The sequence below is a fragment of the Coturnix japonica genome, chromosome 3, assembly GCF_054131305.1.
Source record: "Coturnix japonica strain WE chromosome 3, WE-NBRP24, whole genome shotgun sequence".
NCBI lineage: Eukaryota > Metazoa > Chordata > Aves > Galliformes > Phasianidae > Coturnix > Coturnix japonica.
Window position 1 is genome coordinate 56,590,791 of NC_140665.1, and position 15,706 is coordinate 56,606,496.

Below are 15,706 nucleotides of genomic sequence, written 5' to 3' on the forward strand. Positions count from 1 at the left end.
GGGCAGAAAACAGAAAGGCAAAAAAGTCCAAACTAGGACTTTGAGTACTTTTTCAGCCTGATACAGATCAGTTAAAATACATCAGTTAGGACACTTCCTTAGTATACTCTGCCCATTGCTGTCCTAAAGATTTGTGAGCAGGGTGCACACATTACAGAATGCTGTCTCTGCACTGATTATTTATAATGATAACACACTGACGCTCAAATTACACTGTGTTCTGCCTGCTGCCTTCTATCTTGTCCTTGCCTACAAGTAACCCAGAGGTAAGGATGTTCACATGAGTTTGTAAAGCGCCTATTGCTGCAAACAATAATAAGAGCTATCAATTAGGAGCAGTTACTTACACTTTGTTTAATCTCTAACAGATTCTTCTAAATATTTACAGTAGAAGAGTTGTCAGACCAAATGCTGGAAATTACTGGCATCTTCCCAGAAGCCAGAAAGGAAAGAGAAAAGAAACCCACTCGTTGCATTCTTCTGTGGGGTTTTAGCAGTCAGGATCTGCCTTCTATAACATGGTGACACCAAGCACCCCAGTGTGGGAGGCACGCACAGGCATCAAGAACCACAGCTGTTCATGTGAAGGAGGTGTGAAGGAGGAGCAAGAGTACTGGGCAGCAGGGAGAGTATGTGGCAGCAGGGAAGGACCCATGTGCCAGACAAGTGCTCAGTGCATGGGGCCCTGCCAGCAGGAGGGGATGTCAGCTCCTCCACTGCCATGCCACTGGTGGCGGGGAACCTGAGGCAAGAGGCACTTGTGCAGCTTTTTATCTCTCACTGTCACACAGCAGGTCACAGAACAGCTCAGAGGGTTGTTGTCTTATTTTGGAAAAAAAAAAAAACAACAAAACATTGATTTTAAAACCAGAGCTTAGCCTACATAAGGATCTGTGATTTTGTCCAGATATAATAGTTTTCTGTAGTATTTGCCATTGTAAGGCCCTGCCCTGATTTTGAGACGTGTGTGTGTGTGTATGAGAATGTGTGTGTGTGTATGAATGCAAGTGCGAGAGGGAGAGAAATCTCACTGCCTAAAACTGTTCTGCCAAAATAAACTTTGGAGCATTTTATAAATTAACTCTGCTCTGTGTGTTTATTTTTCTTGTGGAGATTCTAAAAAGAGACTGTTCAACTCATCTTATTAGGGGCAGCATTTATTTTTTTTTTTTTATTTAAAGAGAAAAATAAGTTCCTACTCTGCACTGGAAAGTATTTGCTATTTTCAGCTAAAAGTATTCTTTCCTTCTGACCTGGCATATTAGATAAGATTTATATTTCTGACCTGACATTAGGTAGTTAAGATTTATTCTTTTATATTAACTTTACTGAGCTTGCAAGCTATTCATTTACAGCACAGGGAATATATTTATGGCAGAAGCAAAGAAAGTTCACTACAAAGTAGTAAAATATGTTATTAGGAGTGTCCTGTAGACTGATGAAAATTGTGAGTACCCTTGCAGCTGGCTCCCTTCTGGCTCTTTTTTCCTTCTTTGTTATTTCAACTTTAAAATTTGAATTTGAAGTCAGTTTCGATGGTGAATAACTTAAAAGAGTCCAGATGATTCTAATATATCCACATATATATATATATATATATATGTATGCATATGCTGTGATTGAGAGGTGCAGGGAAAGGGATAACAAGTGACTTGAATTCTCTCTGTGTTCTGCTGGCAGTGACCCAGGCATAAGGAACATTGGACCTCGCTCTCCTGCCAGTATAAATCAGGAGTAACTCTACTGAGGTATGAAACTGGTGTGTGAGTGAAAGCTGAATCAGATCTATAGCTCTCCTTTATCCAAAGGTGTGGGCCCAGGCAATCTGTTAATTTCCAGTTTACTTAAAGAGAAGAACCGCAGACTGTGATGGAAATCTGGAAGCACTTCAAGCCTCTGTGGACGGAATACTGGAAAGTTAAAGGCCTCCTATTGAAATCAGTGATAAAACCTCCCATTAACTTCAATAAGAGCAGAATCAGGCCCTAAAAATGGCTGGAAGCCAAAAGAACTGAATGGCTTATGAAGTAGGTAATAGGAGATTATGACTTTCACCAATAAATCACCGATGCAAACCTGGCTGCACTTGGTTTAGACTCAAAATTGCTTTCATCTGATGTTTGTTTGAAACTGTCCATCTTGTAAAACCTTCAAGAAGAGCTGGCAGACATGATAGCTGTCTCAGCAAGAGGCCGACGGCTGGATGGGGTGTGGTATCTCTTCCATTCCCATGTCATCATAGGGAGTCCATCTTAACGAGAAGCAAGAAGCACTGGCCCGCCCATATAGAGAGCAGTGCTTGGGTTCTGTCACTAACCAGAGGTTTTCTGTTTCAGAAACTGTCAGACTAACTCTGTAAATTCACTTAGACTGAGTGTACTGGGGGAGGGGGTTACTGTTCTATAGCAAGCCAAGAGGAGGAGATATTTCCATTTGTAGACATTATTCAACTGCTGTCACAAGAGAGAATAGAGATGTGCAGAGCTTTGAGGAATTCAATGTGTCGAAGAATGGGCTTGGCATACAGAAAGTTAGGACGATCCGGCATTACGAAAGCTAGGAATTGCTCATAGAGTGCAACACATTGCAGTTTGCCTGTCAGACTCCACTGCCAATCCATTCTGCATCTGAGAAGGAGAATTTTCTAAATCCTGATAAACTGAGACCAGTTATTCTATATCTGAGCACCCTCTGACAACGTTTTGGGGAAACATTATGGAGAACATTAAGGAGAGGACCTTCCTTTTCCCTTTCCCCAGATATTTTTGCAATTGGTAAACTTTTTCTGCTGGCTCCAAAGGGTCCTGCCCTGCTTCTTGGAGAGCTATAGACAAAATGGGTGAATGTTTTGGTACTTGTGCTTGATCGAACAGTCCCAGCTATGTTTGATGTCAGCTAATACATTCACCACTTTCCAAACAGGACCTTTCATGCTCTTGTTTTTGATAGCTCTCAGGACTATGTATTTCACTACAGCACACAAACTTTCCCATTTCACTTCTTATTTTTCTACCAGGCCATGTTTGACAATTGCTCCAAGGATTTGCAACTTTGTGTTCACGCAGACATTCACAGCTTATTTTTACAATGTAGATTTGTAAATCAAAGGAGTCATTCACCACTTTTTTTCTTTCTTCTTTTTTCTCAGACATCCACTGCTACCATCAATACCACCATACCATGGCTCAGTAGCATTTGTTTCCTTTTCACCATTTTTCCTCAAGACCCTGTGCTCAGAATTACAAGCTGCAATAAACTGTGGTTTAACATCAAAAGGGAATGGTGAGGGGGAAACTTGCTTATAGTTACTAACAGGGAGCATGGGCATGGAAACACTAGGAGTGTTCCCTCTCTTTTAGCTATCCACTCTCCATGCTGGCCTGGCATGGTGGATGTTTTCGTTATGCAAATAACTTCAGTCACTACTTTGAGAAATATTTACCAAATTCATAGATATAGAAAGAGAAGGAAGCAGGAAGCTTGACAACTTTAGCTGAGAAGACAACAAAGTAGGAGAAAGCTCATGAGCTCTGGACAAAGTGAAAAATACAGTACACATGAAACAGCAAAAGGATCCCTCCCCACACGTCTAAATGGCAAATGGCAGCTGCACTTTGACAAAAGAGGGTGGAGTAGCCTTACGACCTTTACCAGCATCTCATGAAGAAAAGTGAAGATTACATTGCTACTCCTTTCCTTGCTGAGTGAGAACAAAAATCCCCCAACATGTTTTTTGGTTCTTAATCGCCTACATAAACATTTGTGCTTTAGTCTGACAATATGCAAATTTTATGTTGGCAGTCCTCTTCGATATATTTGCTTCTTGACAATAGTTGCAACTAGAAACAGAGTCAATCCCTTAATCTTTATGAGATATTTATTCTGCTTAAACCAACTCCCAATAAAAACAAGGCCAAGACTCTCACTAAAAACTCTACGTTAACCTGCAAAGTGCCTTATGATCATCACATTTCTCTCATAAATGACACAAAAATTACTACCCCCTGATGTTCCCTCAGCACATGCACAAACACATATACTCACGGACGTCTCCACATAACATTAGAAGCAGAGCTGCTTGGTTGCTATGTGGAACACAAAGACCCTTCTCCAGCACCACCCTTCTCCAGCACCACTGTCCAGAGCCCATCTCAAGAAACGTTTTTTTCCTCATTGGCTAAGATTCCCAACCAGGTCATAGATGCCTTATGAAAAGCCAGATAGTTTTTGCCTATATACAACCAAAGAGGGAGGGCTTCATTTAAATTTCTGGGGTAGTTTTACACACACCAGGTTAAACAGAAAGAGGCTACCAGATCAAGCTTCCAATGCAATTATTTTTGTTTTAGTTGAGTGTGTGATTTAAATGATTTTGTTTTCTGTGACCAAACAGACAACAAAAAGAGTAGAAGACAAGTTTTCAAAACTACACCTTTTGTGCTTGGGTTGGCTGACCCTTTTCACTTATATTTTAAAATAATTTCAATGTGAAAATACTTTAAGAATGTGTCAAGACCTTTAATTCTTGCTTGTGTCTATGTGAGTTTGTATGCACATATGTAGGTGAAAATACAAATGTACACCAGAGAAGGGAAAAAGAGTTGGCTAAATGTATGAGCATGTATAAATACAGTTTCAATCCAAATTATGAATTCTGGTAACATTCTGCAAACAGTTTCAAACACCACCCTGCTTTTTGGTAGGTATGTGGTTAGTTTGGGTGTTGTTTTTGCTGTTCTGGGTTGTTTTGGTTTTTTTTTTGTTTTGTTTTGTTTTTTCATTTCTGTAAAAAAAACCAAATACTATGTATTATCATGGTCAAAAAGATCTTTTTAGCAGATCATAGGCAAACACTGTGTTAAGGGTTTTTCCAGCTCAGTGATGACAGCTGTAGGCCTGTGTGATTCTAAGAAATAAAATACATAAAACAGAGAACTGGGAGCTAGTGAGCATGAGATGGAAGATTCTTCTTCTGAATAAGCTCTCTTATATGTGATACTGCAATTTTTGTGGCTGATCTCTTTTGGATGTGATGTGTCCAAGTTCCCTGTATTCTCCAGATGAAAAACTAAGGCCCTTTTTGATGCTCACAACAGTAGCCACAGGCAGTTGGGGAGCCAGGAGGAAAGGCTCAACCAGGAAGTTCCATAAATGAATAACTGACTTTTCAACGAGTTATGCAAGGTTTCAGAGAGGATTATGGATTGACTTTTGTAATGCTCACTGGTCTTTTAGTGGTAGTAATGGTTTGTATCCTACTTTTTTACATAGTCAGTGAAGCTGGGAAATGCAAGAGAAGAAAGTTCAGTTGATTCCTCTATTTTATCTGGACTCAGCTGTAATTTACAATGAGAAAGAAGTGGACTTTCCTGCTAGCTGGAAAATCGTGTTAATTCGGAAAGAGGTGAACAGCAGCCTGTTCTCATCTTGGATGGGAACAATTCTCATTTTCTTTTGTGGAGATCCAGATCCCAGCAAACAGGAATAAAACACACACCCCATGCTCCTAACCTCTGTGAAGCTTGGGAAGAATTCTGTTCATAAGCATCCAGCCACAGCACATAGATACATTGCAAAGGAAAGCCTATGTGAAATCTCTTCCATAATTTTCATGTTGTTAGTGAAGTGATTGGGTCCACCTGGACCTTCAGGAGACCACATAACTTTAATGTACCTCGCCATTTGTTACATTATTTCTCAAAATATATTTAATTCAGAGATAGATAGGAATGTAACAGCTTACTTGTCCTGAGATATACATTTGAAAGAAGATGATTTTTTAAAAATCATGATTAACATCTAAGTGAGTTACTCAGAAGAAAGCATGTGGTACCCATTTGTGGAATAAAATCAGCATTTTCAAATCATATCGATTTTGTAGGCTGTTGGCAGAAATAAATGATACCAACAGAGAAAGGAAAACATTTTTGTCCATGATCTGTCCAGGGGGATTTGTTTTTATATTTAACTGTTACTCAGAATAACTTTGGTCTTAGAAAATAATACGCGACCTCTGCAGTCACATGGATGTCCTCTTGCTGATGTTAACTTACACCTGAATCCTACTGATAAAATTCTTGCACTGCTGAAGCTTTCCCTCAGTGGATATGTTAAATAGCACATTTAAGATGTTTTAGCCCTAAAAGCTGGGCCTTGGGCTTAAAAAAGGGCCTGTCCAGGATGCAGCACAAGCTACAAAACTCTATGCTCTCACACAAAATTCCAAGTTCAGTTTTAATACACACTCAACTCTGAAACTCACTAACTGTTCAGTTCTTCATAAAGCAGAAAACTAAACCACAAATGTTCTTATTTTAGACAAAATTGAACATACTCCTTTGCAAATTACCAAACTGTGTAATTTATTTACCTTTCCTGCTTTTACAATCCTGTCTATTATACTTTATGACATGTGTGGACGCTATGCCCAGTGCAAGAAGGTCTTATCTTAGCTGATTATTCCTAATTCTGTGTTTTACTAAAACTTTCTGTAATCTTCATCCATCTCCACAGATTTGCTAAATACATGCACTTAACATCCTCTGACTCCCATGTTAAATAAATATCTCTAGGTGCTACTTCGTTCTATTTTGAGGGAATAATCCTTCATTCAGCAGTGTAACATAAAGCAAAGTAAAAACAGCAACCTCTTATTTGGTGGCAAAGAAAAAGTGTAGCAAAATTAATTATGAACGTTCTAGGAAACAAGGTTATGAAACTTTTGCCGACACTGGTATTTGTAATCTTCATGAATAAGCGATCCAACAATGCAGGGCAAGTGTGTGTGGGAGGCAAGCTCTGAAGAAACTGGCTGTTTTCCTCTCTGACCAGTTGAGCTGTTATGAATAAAAAATGTTGTTGCTAAAAGAACCTGTAATAAATCCTGTTGGGAGTATTACATGTGCTGATAACATACATAAACTTTGTAAACATATTAAAGTGTCAGGTTTTAGTAGCCCTGGTTCATGTGGTTGTTTGTAAATGTTAGCAAGAAACGCAATGGAAATCTTGTTCCACCAGATGGTTGCTCCTGCATTTGTAGTTCACAGGAGAATCTTCTCCCTTTCCCTCCTCCAAGGAATATAATTCCTTGCTTCACAGGAAAAATGAGGGAAAGACATTAAAAGCCCACCTCTGCTGTAACTTCCCACCAAAACACTGTCACTAGGGAAGCTGCTCCCTGGTGAGTTATTTGGAGAGAAGCAGGGCAGATGATCAGGTGATCAGAAGGGGATTTATGCTGCTTTGAGCAGCGATACCCTCTGTCGATGCTTTTGTGTCAGTATTGCTAGCAGCTCTGAATGAGGCATCCAAGTTACCTTCCGGTGTAACACTGAAGAGGGGCTCCAAACGGGGGGAACAGAAATGACCACACTGAGCAAGGAATTCTTAACTGGGGCCAGAAACTTTCTCACATCTTGGCTATCCATGGTGTTTGGTGCCCTGGCACTGGTACCCAGCTCTACAGACCCACATGCTCTTTAACATTGCAAAGGCCTCACTCTTTTCTTTGAAACACAGGAAGGAGCAGCCTTACTACCTATAACATATCCAAAACCTTAGCAGAAAAAACATTCACCTGGATCTGGAAAATGAGGTTATCTCATGTGCCTCTAGCTCAAGTAGATCTGCCCAAATAAAATGAATCCTATTTGCAGGTTGTTGCAGGTAGTTTGGCTGCAGCTGGCAGCACAGAAGAGGAAAGGGTTAGTAAGCTGCTTACAGGGGCATGTATGTGCGCAACCATATCCCCATGTTTAGAAGCAGACTCCAGCAGGATGATTGAGACCGTGTTATCTTCAGAAGAAACATTTTGTTATTTTTATTATTTAGTATTATCTGTTTATTGCCTTTTTTTACCTATGGTTTCTTTAAGAGAAAATGTCAGAAGAGCACAGAAGTCTTCTGTGCCAACTGAAAGCTCAGTGTGGGCAAGCTGACATCTCAAGTAGAAACAAGAATTGCCTGCTTCAAGGGTGAGGTGACAATTCAGCAGGGCTTTGAAAGTAAAGGACCCAGGAGATGCAATCCTACCCCAGACACACCTTAGGCATCTGTGCCCCACTCTTTGATCTGAGCCTTGCTGTTTCTTCCCTAGCACTTTACAGGAAGCCACAGAATTCATACATCATTGTCATTCCAACACCCATCAATGAGTTCCTGTTTTATCTTACAGCACCCCAAAACCTGCTTTACCCTGCAGGAAACATCCACTATCAGAAATCCCACATCTCAAACCTTTCGTGTTTCAGTGCAAAATGTGTCAGAACATAAAGCTGACACACAACAAGAAGCCTGAAAGAATGATGTCTGTACCAGGCCGCTACTATTGTTCCACGTAGAACCTGTGGTTTGGGGTTTTACTTTCACTTAAGAGTATCACCATGAGCATCCCGTTAAGTTCTTCCCTGTAATACCTTTGCTGTGGGGAGCAAAAGTACTGCGCAATGCGAGGAGCACAGTGCAACCCCAGCCAGAGGTCAGGGTTCCCCCCACTCCAACCTCTGCAGATCAGTCTGTGAATAAGTTTTGCAGCTCCTTTTCTTGAATGGGAGCTATTTTTAATGATGCGAGTAAATAATAACATTTTAAAGTGCATGATCTAGAGCTCGTAAGCTGGAAATCAAAACACAAGGAGGTTTATTCGTCAACTATTCTATAGCCATAGTGTAGTTGTTCTTTTTGTTCTTTAAGTAGCATTGCTCATTTCATTGCTAACAACAAAAATATGGCCAAAGCAATTGCTAATAAATCCTGTTGGATTTCATTATGACACAGTGTCCAGTAAGTCATTGTTTTGCCATTGTCAGAAGCCCAGTTATTCAATTATTTATTAAAAAAAAAAAAAAAAAAGAAAAGAAAAAAAACAAAAGTTGTAGATCTTTTTTTGAGGGCCAGAGCATGTTTTGCATGAACAAATACTGCAGCATTGTTTGTGGTAATAGCAGACAGACTTTTGTTTAAAAACGGGTATGGTTTCAGCTGCCTTTTCTCATCTGATAACATTGCTTTGTTCCGAATTATTTTGGTAAGAAAACTGGCAAAGCATTTTTGAATTGTTCAGAATCCAAAACTAGAAATGAGACAAAAATATTATTCTTTATTAGTTTTACATCTCTTTCACCAGACTTTCGCAACTTTGAAATTAATTTCAAGGGCAAATGGGACAATTTATTTTAAGGGAAAAGGGTTCTCAGGAACCCCCATGGTTTTAACGGAGAGTTTTCCCATTAGTCACTGCCTATAAATGACTGAATATGAAGCGATAGGCAGCTTATTAGTGTTAGTGGGTAAGAGCCATAGTCCAGCCAGCATGCTTGTTTTATTAACTGGAAGGGAAAAGGAATGGGCTAAGCAACAGATAATGACTAAATCCCATTTCTAAGTCCTAGCTCAATTTCTGTTATTAGAATTTGCATTCTATCCAGAAAAATAATAATAATCAAAAACCCCAAACAATAAATTTAAAAACAAAAAAACTGAGTAACAATAAGGAATGTACCAGAGATTTGCAAAGGCAAAAGAACAAATTCATCTCAGCATTAGCTGCTCTAGCTTCAGTTGGCTCAATAAGTGAAAGTAGTAAAACAGCTGTCATTTCCATGTGCTTAAGAAAGAGGTTGCTTCCCAAGCAGACTATATGTCAGAGTTGTGAAAGGTACAGGGCATAATTGTTTTTTTTTTCCTATGTAGGCATCTTACAGATGTGGATAATGACATTTTGCAAGTATTCTGTAACAGGAATCCTTCAAAGCTCAAAATTTTTTCTGCAGAAAATGAGCCCTCTGCAGCTCAGGGAAGTTCACGGAACTTTCTCCACTGAAAACTATGGAGGCAGGTTCAAGCTCTAGAGTCATCATATTAGTAGTAGCAATGTTTCGTTCTGTCCGCAAAGAGAAATATGACTCTTTATATATCTGCTGATACACTATTGATGGCTTTAAGAAGTGGCGGTGTTACATATATTTACAGTTTAGCAGAACTTTTAAATAGATTAAGAAATGCCTTTAGGAGTAGGAAGGAAAATAAATGAAAATTATCACCATTTCAGATGGTGAGAAATGGGAACCGGCCTGTAGAGTTCTTTACTCTCGCACGCCGACGCTCTTAGGATACGCGCTGCTCCACCAGCAGCTGGTACGCTTCAAGCACGGGTCTACACGCACACACAGCTATAAAAAAAACAACCCAAGCAAGCTACCCTATAATTCTTCTAGTGCTTTCAGCAAGGGGTAGGGCTTTTTCCCTATTTAATTATTAAAGATATCACTGCTATGAAATCTGTTCACAGTTTATGAAAGTACGATGAAACTGTTCTATGGCTGCTTTTGCTTCTAATGACTGTCATAAGAATATCATAGTGTTTAAAAACAAATAGGGGCTCATCCACAAACGAGAAATATAGTTTCACTGGAAAAAAAAGAAAAAAAGAAAAAAAGAAAAAAGATGCACTTGTCACCAGCAAAGTATTTTCTCTGACAATTCAAAGATGCAACCACCACCAAAAATGAAGTGCATCGGCAGCACATAAACACTCTGAAAGAGAGCTAATAGTGAACAGTTTAATCTCGCCCAAGGTCAGATTCAACTCATTGATGGCTATAGCACGGCTAACTTCTGCCCTCAGTTATTGCACTCAGATACTAAAAGATTTCTTTAAAAAAAAATCAGTAATAGCACCTATATTATATGTAGAATATACCGCATACCCCTCTGTGCCATGCCAGTCTCAAGCATACATATAAGTGCTAGAAATATGCATATTGATGGTGAACTGCTAAAAAAAAAAAATAGATCCCAAAACAGAATGTTATTTTAACTATGTTATTTTCTCCTTTCTTTCTCGGGACAAAGGAGGGAAGCAATGCCAACACTGGGCACCATGGGCCACCAGCAGCACTCATCATGGCAGCGCTGTACCCAAACTGCAGCTCCGTAAGTCACACTGACAGCTGTACTCCCAGATGTAGGACTGATACGAGCACAGGACTTTCTATCTGTCTGCTGTCACTTTGCTTACTCTGGTGATTCCCAAATTTAGCCTGTGGCTCGTTTGCAGTCCATGGGGTCACAGCGAACGCTCTGGAGGTCACTGGCAGAGCCACATCAAACACAGCCCCATTTCCGGCAGTTAAAAGGTCAATGAGAAAGGTGCACAACTGTCGGTGCTGAGCGTGGAAGGCCGGCGGTGGTCTGAAGAGCCAAAACACTTTGGAACTATTGACTTAATCCCACTTCTTTTCTGAGAAAACTCCTCACTGGCAGATACGCAGAATTTCCCACTTGTTGGTATGCTAGTCTCTACTTGCTGCGTATTAACCTCTTTTGTAGGACCCCAACAAGCAACTCAGTTTGTTAATCTCAAGTGCTGTTATCAGAACGAACACGCACATATGGCTCATGGCATGTTTGCTTTTGAACTTTTATTGATCGCGCCTGCCGCATCTATTTATGGACGCAACCCCCTGTCCGCACCCCACTGTTGTCTTCGGATGAGTTCCACCTCTACTTCTATTCCACCAGCAGCACGTTTACAATTTATAGTGAGAAAGAAATACTCCAACTTGTAACTTCTATGAGAGTTTGGTCCATAACTACAAAATAAGTAATGCCTCAGCACCAGGCCCTTCTGATGGGAGAAATTAGGAAAGAAATTTCAATTTACACAAGCTGAGTTTGGTGCAACATGTCCCAAATTAGTCAGCTTGGGCTTTGTTATTCTTTTCTCTTAAAATGTGGCGGTATGATACATAGGAGAGAGCCTCGGATATTTAACAAAGTGAAGTAACAGAGTCTCAGCGGTTCATGGCCCGATTAAAATAGTTTGAACTTTATTTAAAATACATAGGTGGGATGGAAAATTGGAAGCACTTCCCAAGCAATGGTCTGGGACTTACGTTTAAAGGAGGCTTACTGCAAAAAAAGAGACAGAGATCCAGAGAAAGCCTTCATGTAATAGATGCATTGGACAGGTGTCTCTTCTACCACACACTGTCACATTTTCAGGCGGCGGCATCCGCTAACAAAAATCTGCAGATATTTATAGCTGAAATAATCAGCTCAAATAGCATCCCTGGCCTCTTTTATAAGAGCTTCCATAAACACTTATGCTCTAATTCTCGCTTCACACCCAATAAGCAGTTGCGATACCTCAGTTTGTTTTACAGCCATCCCAACCTGAGGACCACAACCAGACTTCAACCACATCCCAGTGATACATTCTGATGGCTATGTCCGTTCACTTACAAAGCCAAGGGCCAGATTTCCATCTCTAGCTACAATTCTTTCCATCAACTGCTCACCAGTGACTTTAGCTTAACTCTTTTAAACAGAAAACTTTGAGCAAGTTCTCGGTACCTTCTCCACGTTGCACCATCCAGGTGTTTTGTTTGGGTTTTTTTTTTGCAGCCAACACTCCAGATCTAGCTCCCTAAAATCACGCAGCTGAACGAGTGGGGCTAAAACCCAGGTAGGACCGCACAAGCCGTGCCGAGCACCTGCCTCCGGCTGCCCGCCGCGGCTTAGGACAGCAGAGGTCGCCGCTGGCCCGGCTCAGGACCCGGTACGGCGCGGTTCTCACAAGATGCTCCCGGGGCTGCCCCCGCTCCTCGGCCCCGACGGCGGAGAACTGTGCGCGGAACGACAGGGTGTGTGTGGGGGGGGGGGGAAATAAGAAGGGGGGGAGACACCCTCCCCCCTAGGGGTGCTGTGTCCCACGGCCGAGCTCCGTCACGGAGCCCCTGGAGCTGGGGAGCCGCGGCTGCCAGGGCTTAAGGGAGCAAGCGGTTAGCGCGGGAGACCGCGGAGCCGTCCCGTGCCAAGGGCAATATCCGAGCCCCGAGGGCTCGCTCGCTGCGCTACCGCGGGGAAGGTGTGCTGCGGCCCCGCTTCGCTTCGGGGCACGCCGGGTGAATCGGACCCTGTGTGCAGAGCGGACAAAAGAGCCTTTCAAGCGCTACTCATACCGAGGTGGGGAGGGGAGCAAAAAATAATATCAGCCCCCGCGTCCTCTCCCTGAGGAAGTAATTCGATGTATTTCTTGCTGATTAAACGCAGCCTACCGCGCTTTATGGCATTTCCCCGCCGTCCGCAGCTGTCAGGGGAAGGGGACATAAGAGCGGAAGGTGCGTACCAAAGTGCCTCCACCGCGAGATCGGCTGCGGCCGCAGCCCTCGGGGGCCGGAGCGGAGCACGGCGGGGGCACACAGCGCAGCGGAGCTCGGAGCCCTGCGTGGGGCAAACCGTGCCGGGGCTTCGCTCCGTTCGCTTCAGCTCCGTCCCGGAGCAGTCTCCCTAATCCCCCACCTCCGGGAGCTGCCATGCATCTCGTGGGCTGCTCCCGCAGCCCGGCTCCCTCCCAGTTGCCTGCGGCGCGCATCGGGGCGGCCGGGTCGAGAGGGAATGCTGCATTCAGCCCACATTGGAATAACCCGGAGAGAGAGGCAGCGCTGCTGCCCCGGGGGCTGCCAGGACGGCCACACCGCGGGGGACTCCGCTCGCTGTGAGGCGGCGATCCGTCCCGGCGGCTCCCGGCGCTGCCCCCTGGCCTCCCCCGTTCACCGCAATGTGATCGAGTGAGAACGAAGGCTCTCGGGACACCGCGTTAAAAAGTTACCTGCACCGTATTCTCTCTTTAGGAAGCGCTAAGAAAACAAGGTTCCCCTTTAGCAGACGGAGAGGATAACCCGCAGCTCATCCCGGAGCCGGTGCTGCTCATCCCGGTGAGGAGACAGAGAAAAGAGGAAAGTACCGAACCTCGCTCCCTGCCTCCGAACTCCGAGGAGAGCGCGCAGGTCCCCTCGGCGCGGGGCTCGGGAGCACCGCGGCAGCTCCCGGGCAGGTGGGCGGCACGGAGCGGGGAGCGGGGACAGCAAAGCAGAAAGCCCGTCGCACTTACTTCTTCCCTGTCGCCGTACCCTGGAGGCGTGTTGGCTGCCAATGTATTCCATAAAGTTCAAAGCGATAAAAAACCAAGAAATCAGTCGCAATTGCATAGTAACCCTTTGAGAGTTCCACTTCTCCTTTCCGTTCGTTTCTTTTTTTCCTTTCCTTTCGAAAAAAAAACCCGAGGCGGCGCAGGATGAGCACAGCAGCACAGATACCTGCGCCGATGTCCAAAGCCAGGCTTGGCTGAGCTGGTGGCCTTTATTTTTCTCCTTCTTTCTTTCTTTTTTATTTTTTTTTTCTTTTTGCTTTTTGCGTTTTTTTCTCCCCCCTTTTCTTTCAGTTTTCTTTTTTTTTTCTTTTTTCTTTTTTTTTTCTTTTTTTTCCCTCCTCTTTTATTTATTTATTAATTTTCCTCGCCCCTCTGCTCTTCCTATACCACTTCAGCGCCTCCCGCCCCGCTGCTACCTGCGGCGGACCTCAGAGGGCACTCAGCAGCCGAGAGGAGCCGTGCAGCCGCCGCCGGGGTCCATGCCGGCAGCATGGTGGGGGGGTGCCGGTGGGCGTGCGGCAGAGCGGCCGTGCGTGCGGCGGGCGGGCGAGGTGCCGACAAGGCCGGGCGGGCCGACGGCGGTGCGAGAGGAGTGTGCGAGGGCGGGAGCGCCGGGGGGGCAGGAGGAGGACCCAGCCCCGCCGCCGCCGCTCCGGAGCAACCGCCGGGCGCAGGTGGGCCGGGCCCCCCCCCGCCCGCCGACGGGCAGCCCCCGCCGGGCCGCGTGCGGCAGCCGCTCCGGAGCGGGGCCCCGGGGGAGCGGCCCCGGGGCGGGGCGGGACGAGGCGGGACGAAGGGAGCCCGCGGCGCCCGGCACGGCGTGGGGAGCTCCCTCGGGGGGTCCTCCTCCGGCGGCGGGGCCGGGCGGGGGGCGCGGAGCCCGCAGTCGCACTGGCTCCCGCAGCGGGGCGGGCCGGGACCGGGCTCCTCTCGCCTCCCCTTCGCCGTCGGCCTTCCCAGGATCCCGTGCCCTCCGAATTGCCCGCCTGACTGGGACCGGGTGATGCGCAGTGCCGTTTTGTAGTGTGGAGGGCTCAGTACGGCACCCCTTTGGCATCCCGCATCCCTGCTCTAAATTGAAATGGATGGGGAGGCGGCAGTGGGGTCTACAGCCTGACCGGGGTGAGGGCTTCTGCCTAGATGCTCCTCTGCCTTCTGCCGCTGAACGGGGCAGTCCGGGACAGCCCCTCCGGCAGGACACAGGGCACAGCAGAGCAGCGGTCCCGCCGAGGCCGGCTGTGGGGGCGCGGGGTTGGGCTGAGCCGCCGTGCCCCGGGGCGCCCGCAGCCGCCGCCGGGATCCCGTTAGAGAGCGCAGCGGGGGCACAAGCGCTGTTGGACAGAGGGGTATCGCGTTTCCTCTCTGCGGCGAGGACCGCTGGTTTGGAAGAAGGGGGAAGGTTGCAAAGTGGGGCGTGAGGCTGATGCAGGGGGAAAGTGTTGACTTCGCCGAATCCTTCCTCGATTCGCTCCATATCTCGGCTATCGCCGGAGGTAGAGAGAGCGGAGGATAAAGCGGCGCTGACGGCATCGGGGGCCCCGAGCTCTGCGAGCAGAGGCTGCTGCGTAACTCCCCTCGCTGCCCCGCTCGGAGCTGTGAAATATCAGTACTATATAATGTACGGTATTTAAAGGGCGGTGGGAAGGACCCTTTGAAAAGGGCTCTAGGGAAAGTCTTTCTAATCCAGGATACTTGAGCCGGATGGGGTGGGATTGCCGGAGAGGCATAACGTAAAAGTAACGCGGAGGGCGAGCTGCGGGGCTGCGCGAG

General features: G+C 45.3%; 2 protein-coding genes across 7 annotated transcripts in view; one reads left to right on the top strand and one right to left on the bottom strand.

Annotated features, from left to right (window-relative positions):
- ECHDC1 (ethylmalonyl-CoA decarboxylase 1) overlaps positions 1-2,079 on the top strand; it is a 115,085-nt gene extending 113,006 nt beyond the window's left edge. For both annotated transcript variants that reach the window (XM_085541705.1, XM_085541708.1), the window contains one exon: positions 1,681-2,079. In XM_085541705.1, the coding sequence (XP_085397831.1) occupies positions 1,681-1,738 (58 nt within the window). In that variant the 3' untranslated portion in view covers positions 1,739-2,079. The remainder of the gene's footprint in view (positions 1-1,680) is intronic.
- Positions 1-14,495, bottom strand: part of RSPO3 (R-spondin 3) — a 59,445-nt gene extending 44,950 nt beyond the window's left edge. For 2 of the 5 annotated variants that reach the window (XM_085541714.1, XM_085541712.1), the window contains exon 1: positions 14,103-14,495. Coding sequence is in view for 2 of the 5 variants with exons in the window: in XM_085541711.1 (XP_085397837.1) it covers positions 13,898-13,994 (97 nt within the window). In the remaining 3 variants the exon portion in view is untranslated. Of the gene's footprint in view, positions 1-13,615 lie in introns of all 5 variants that reach the window. The other 3 variants (XM_085541711.1, XM_015858577.3, XM_085541713.1) reach the window with 2 other exon arrangements.
- Positions 14,496-15,706: the final 1,211 nt, after the last annotated feature.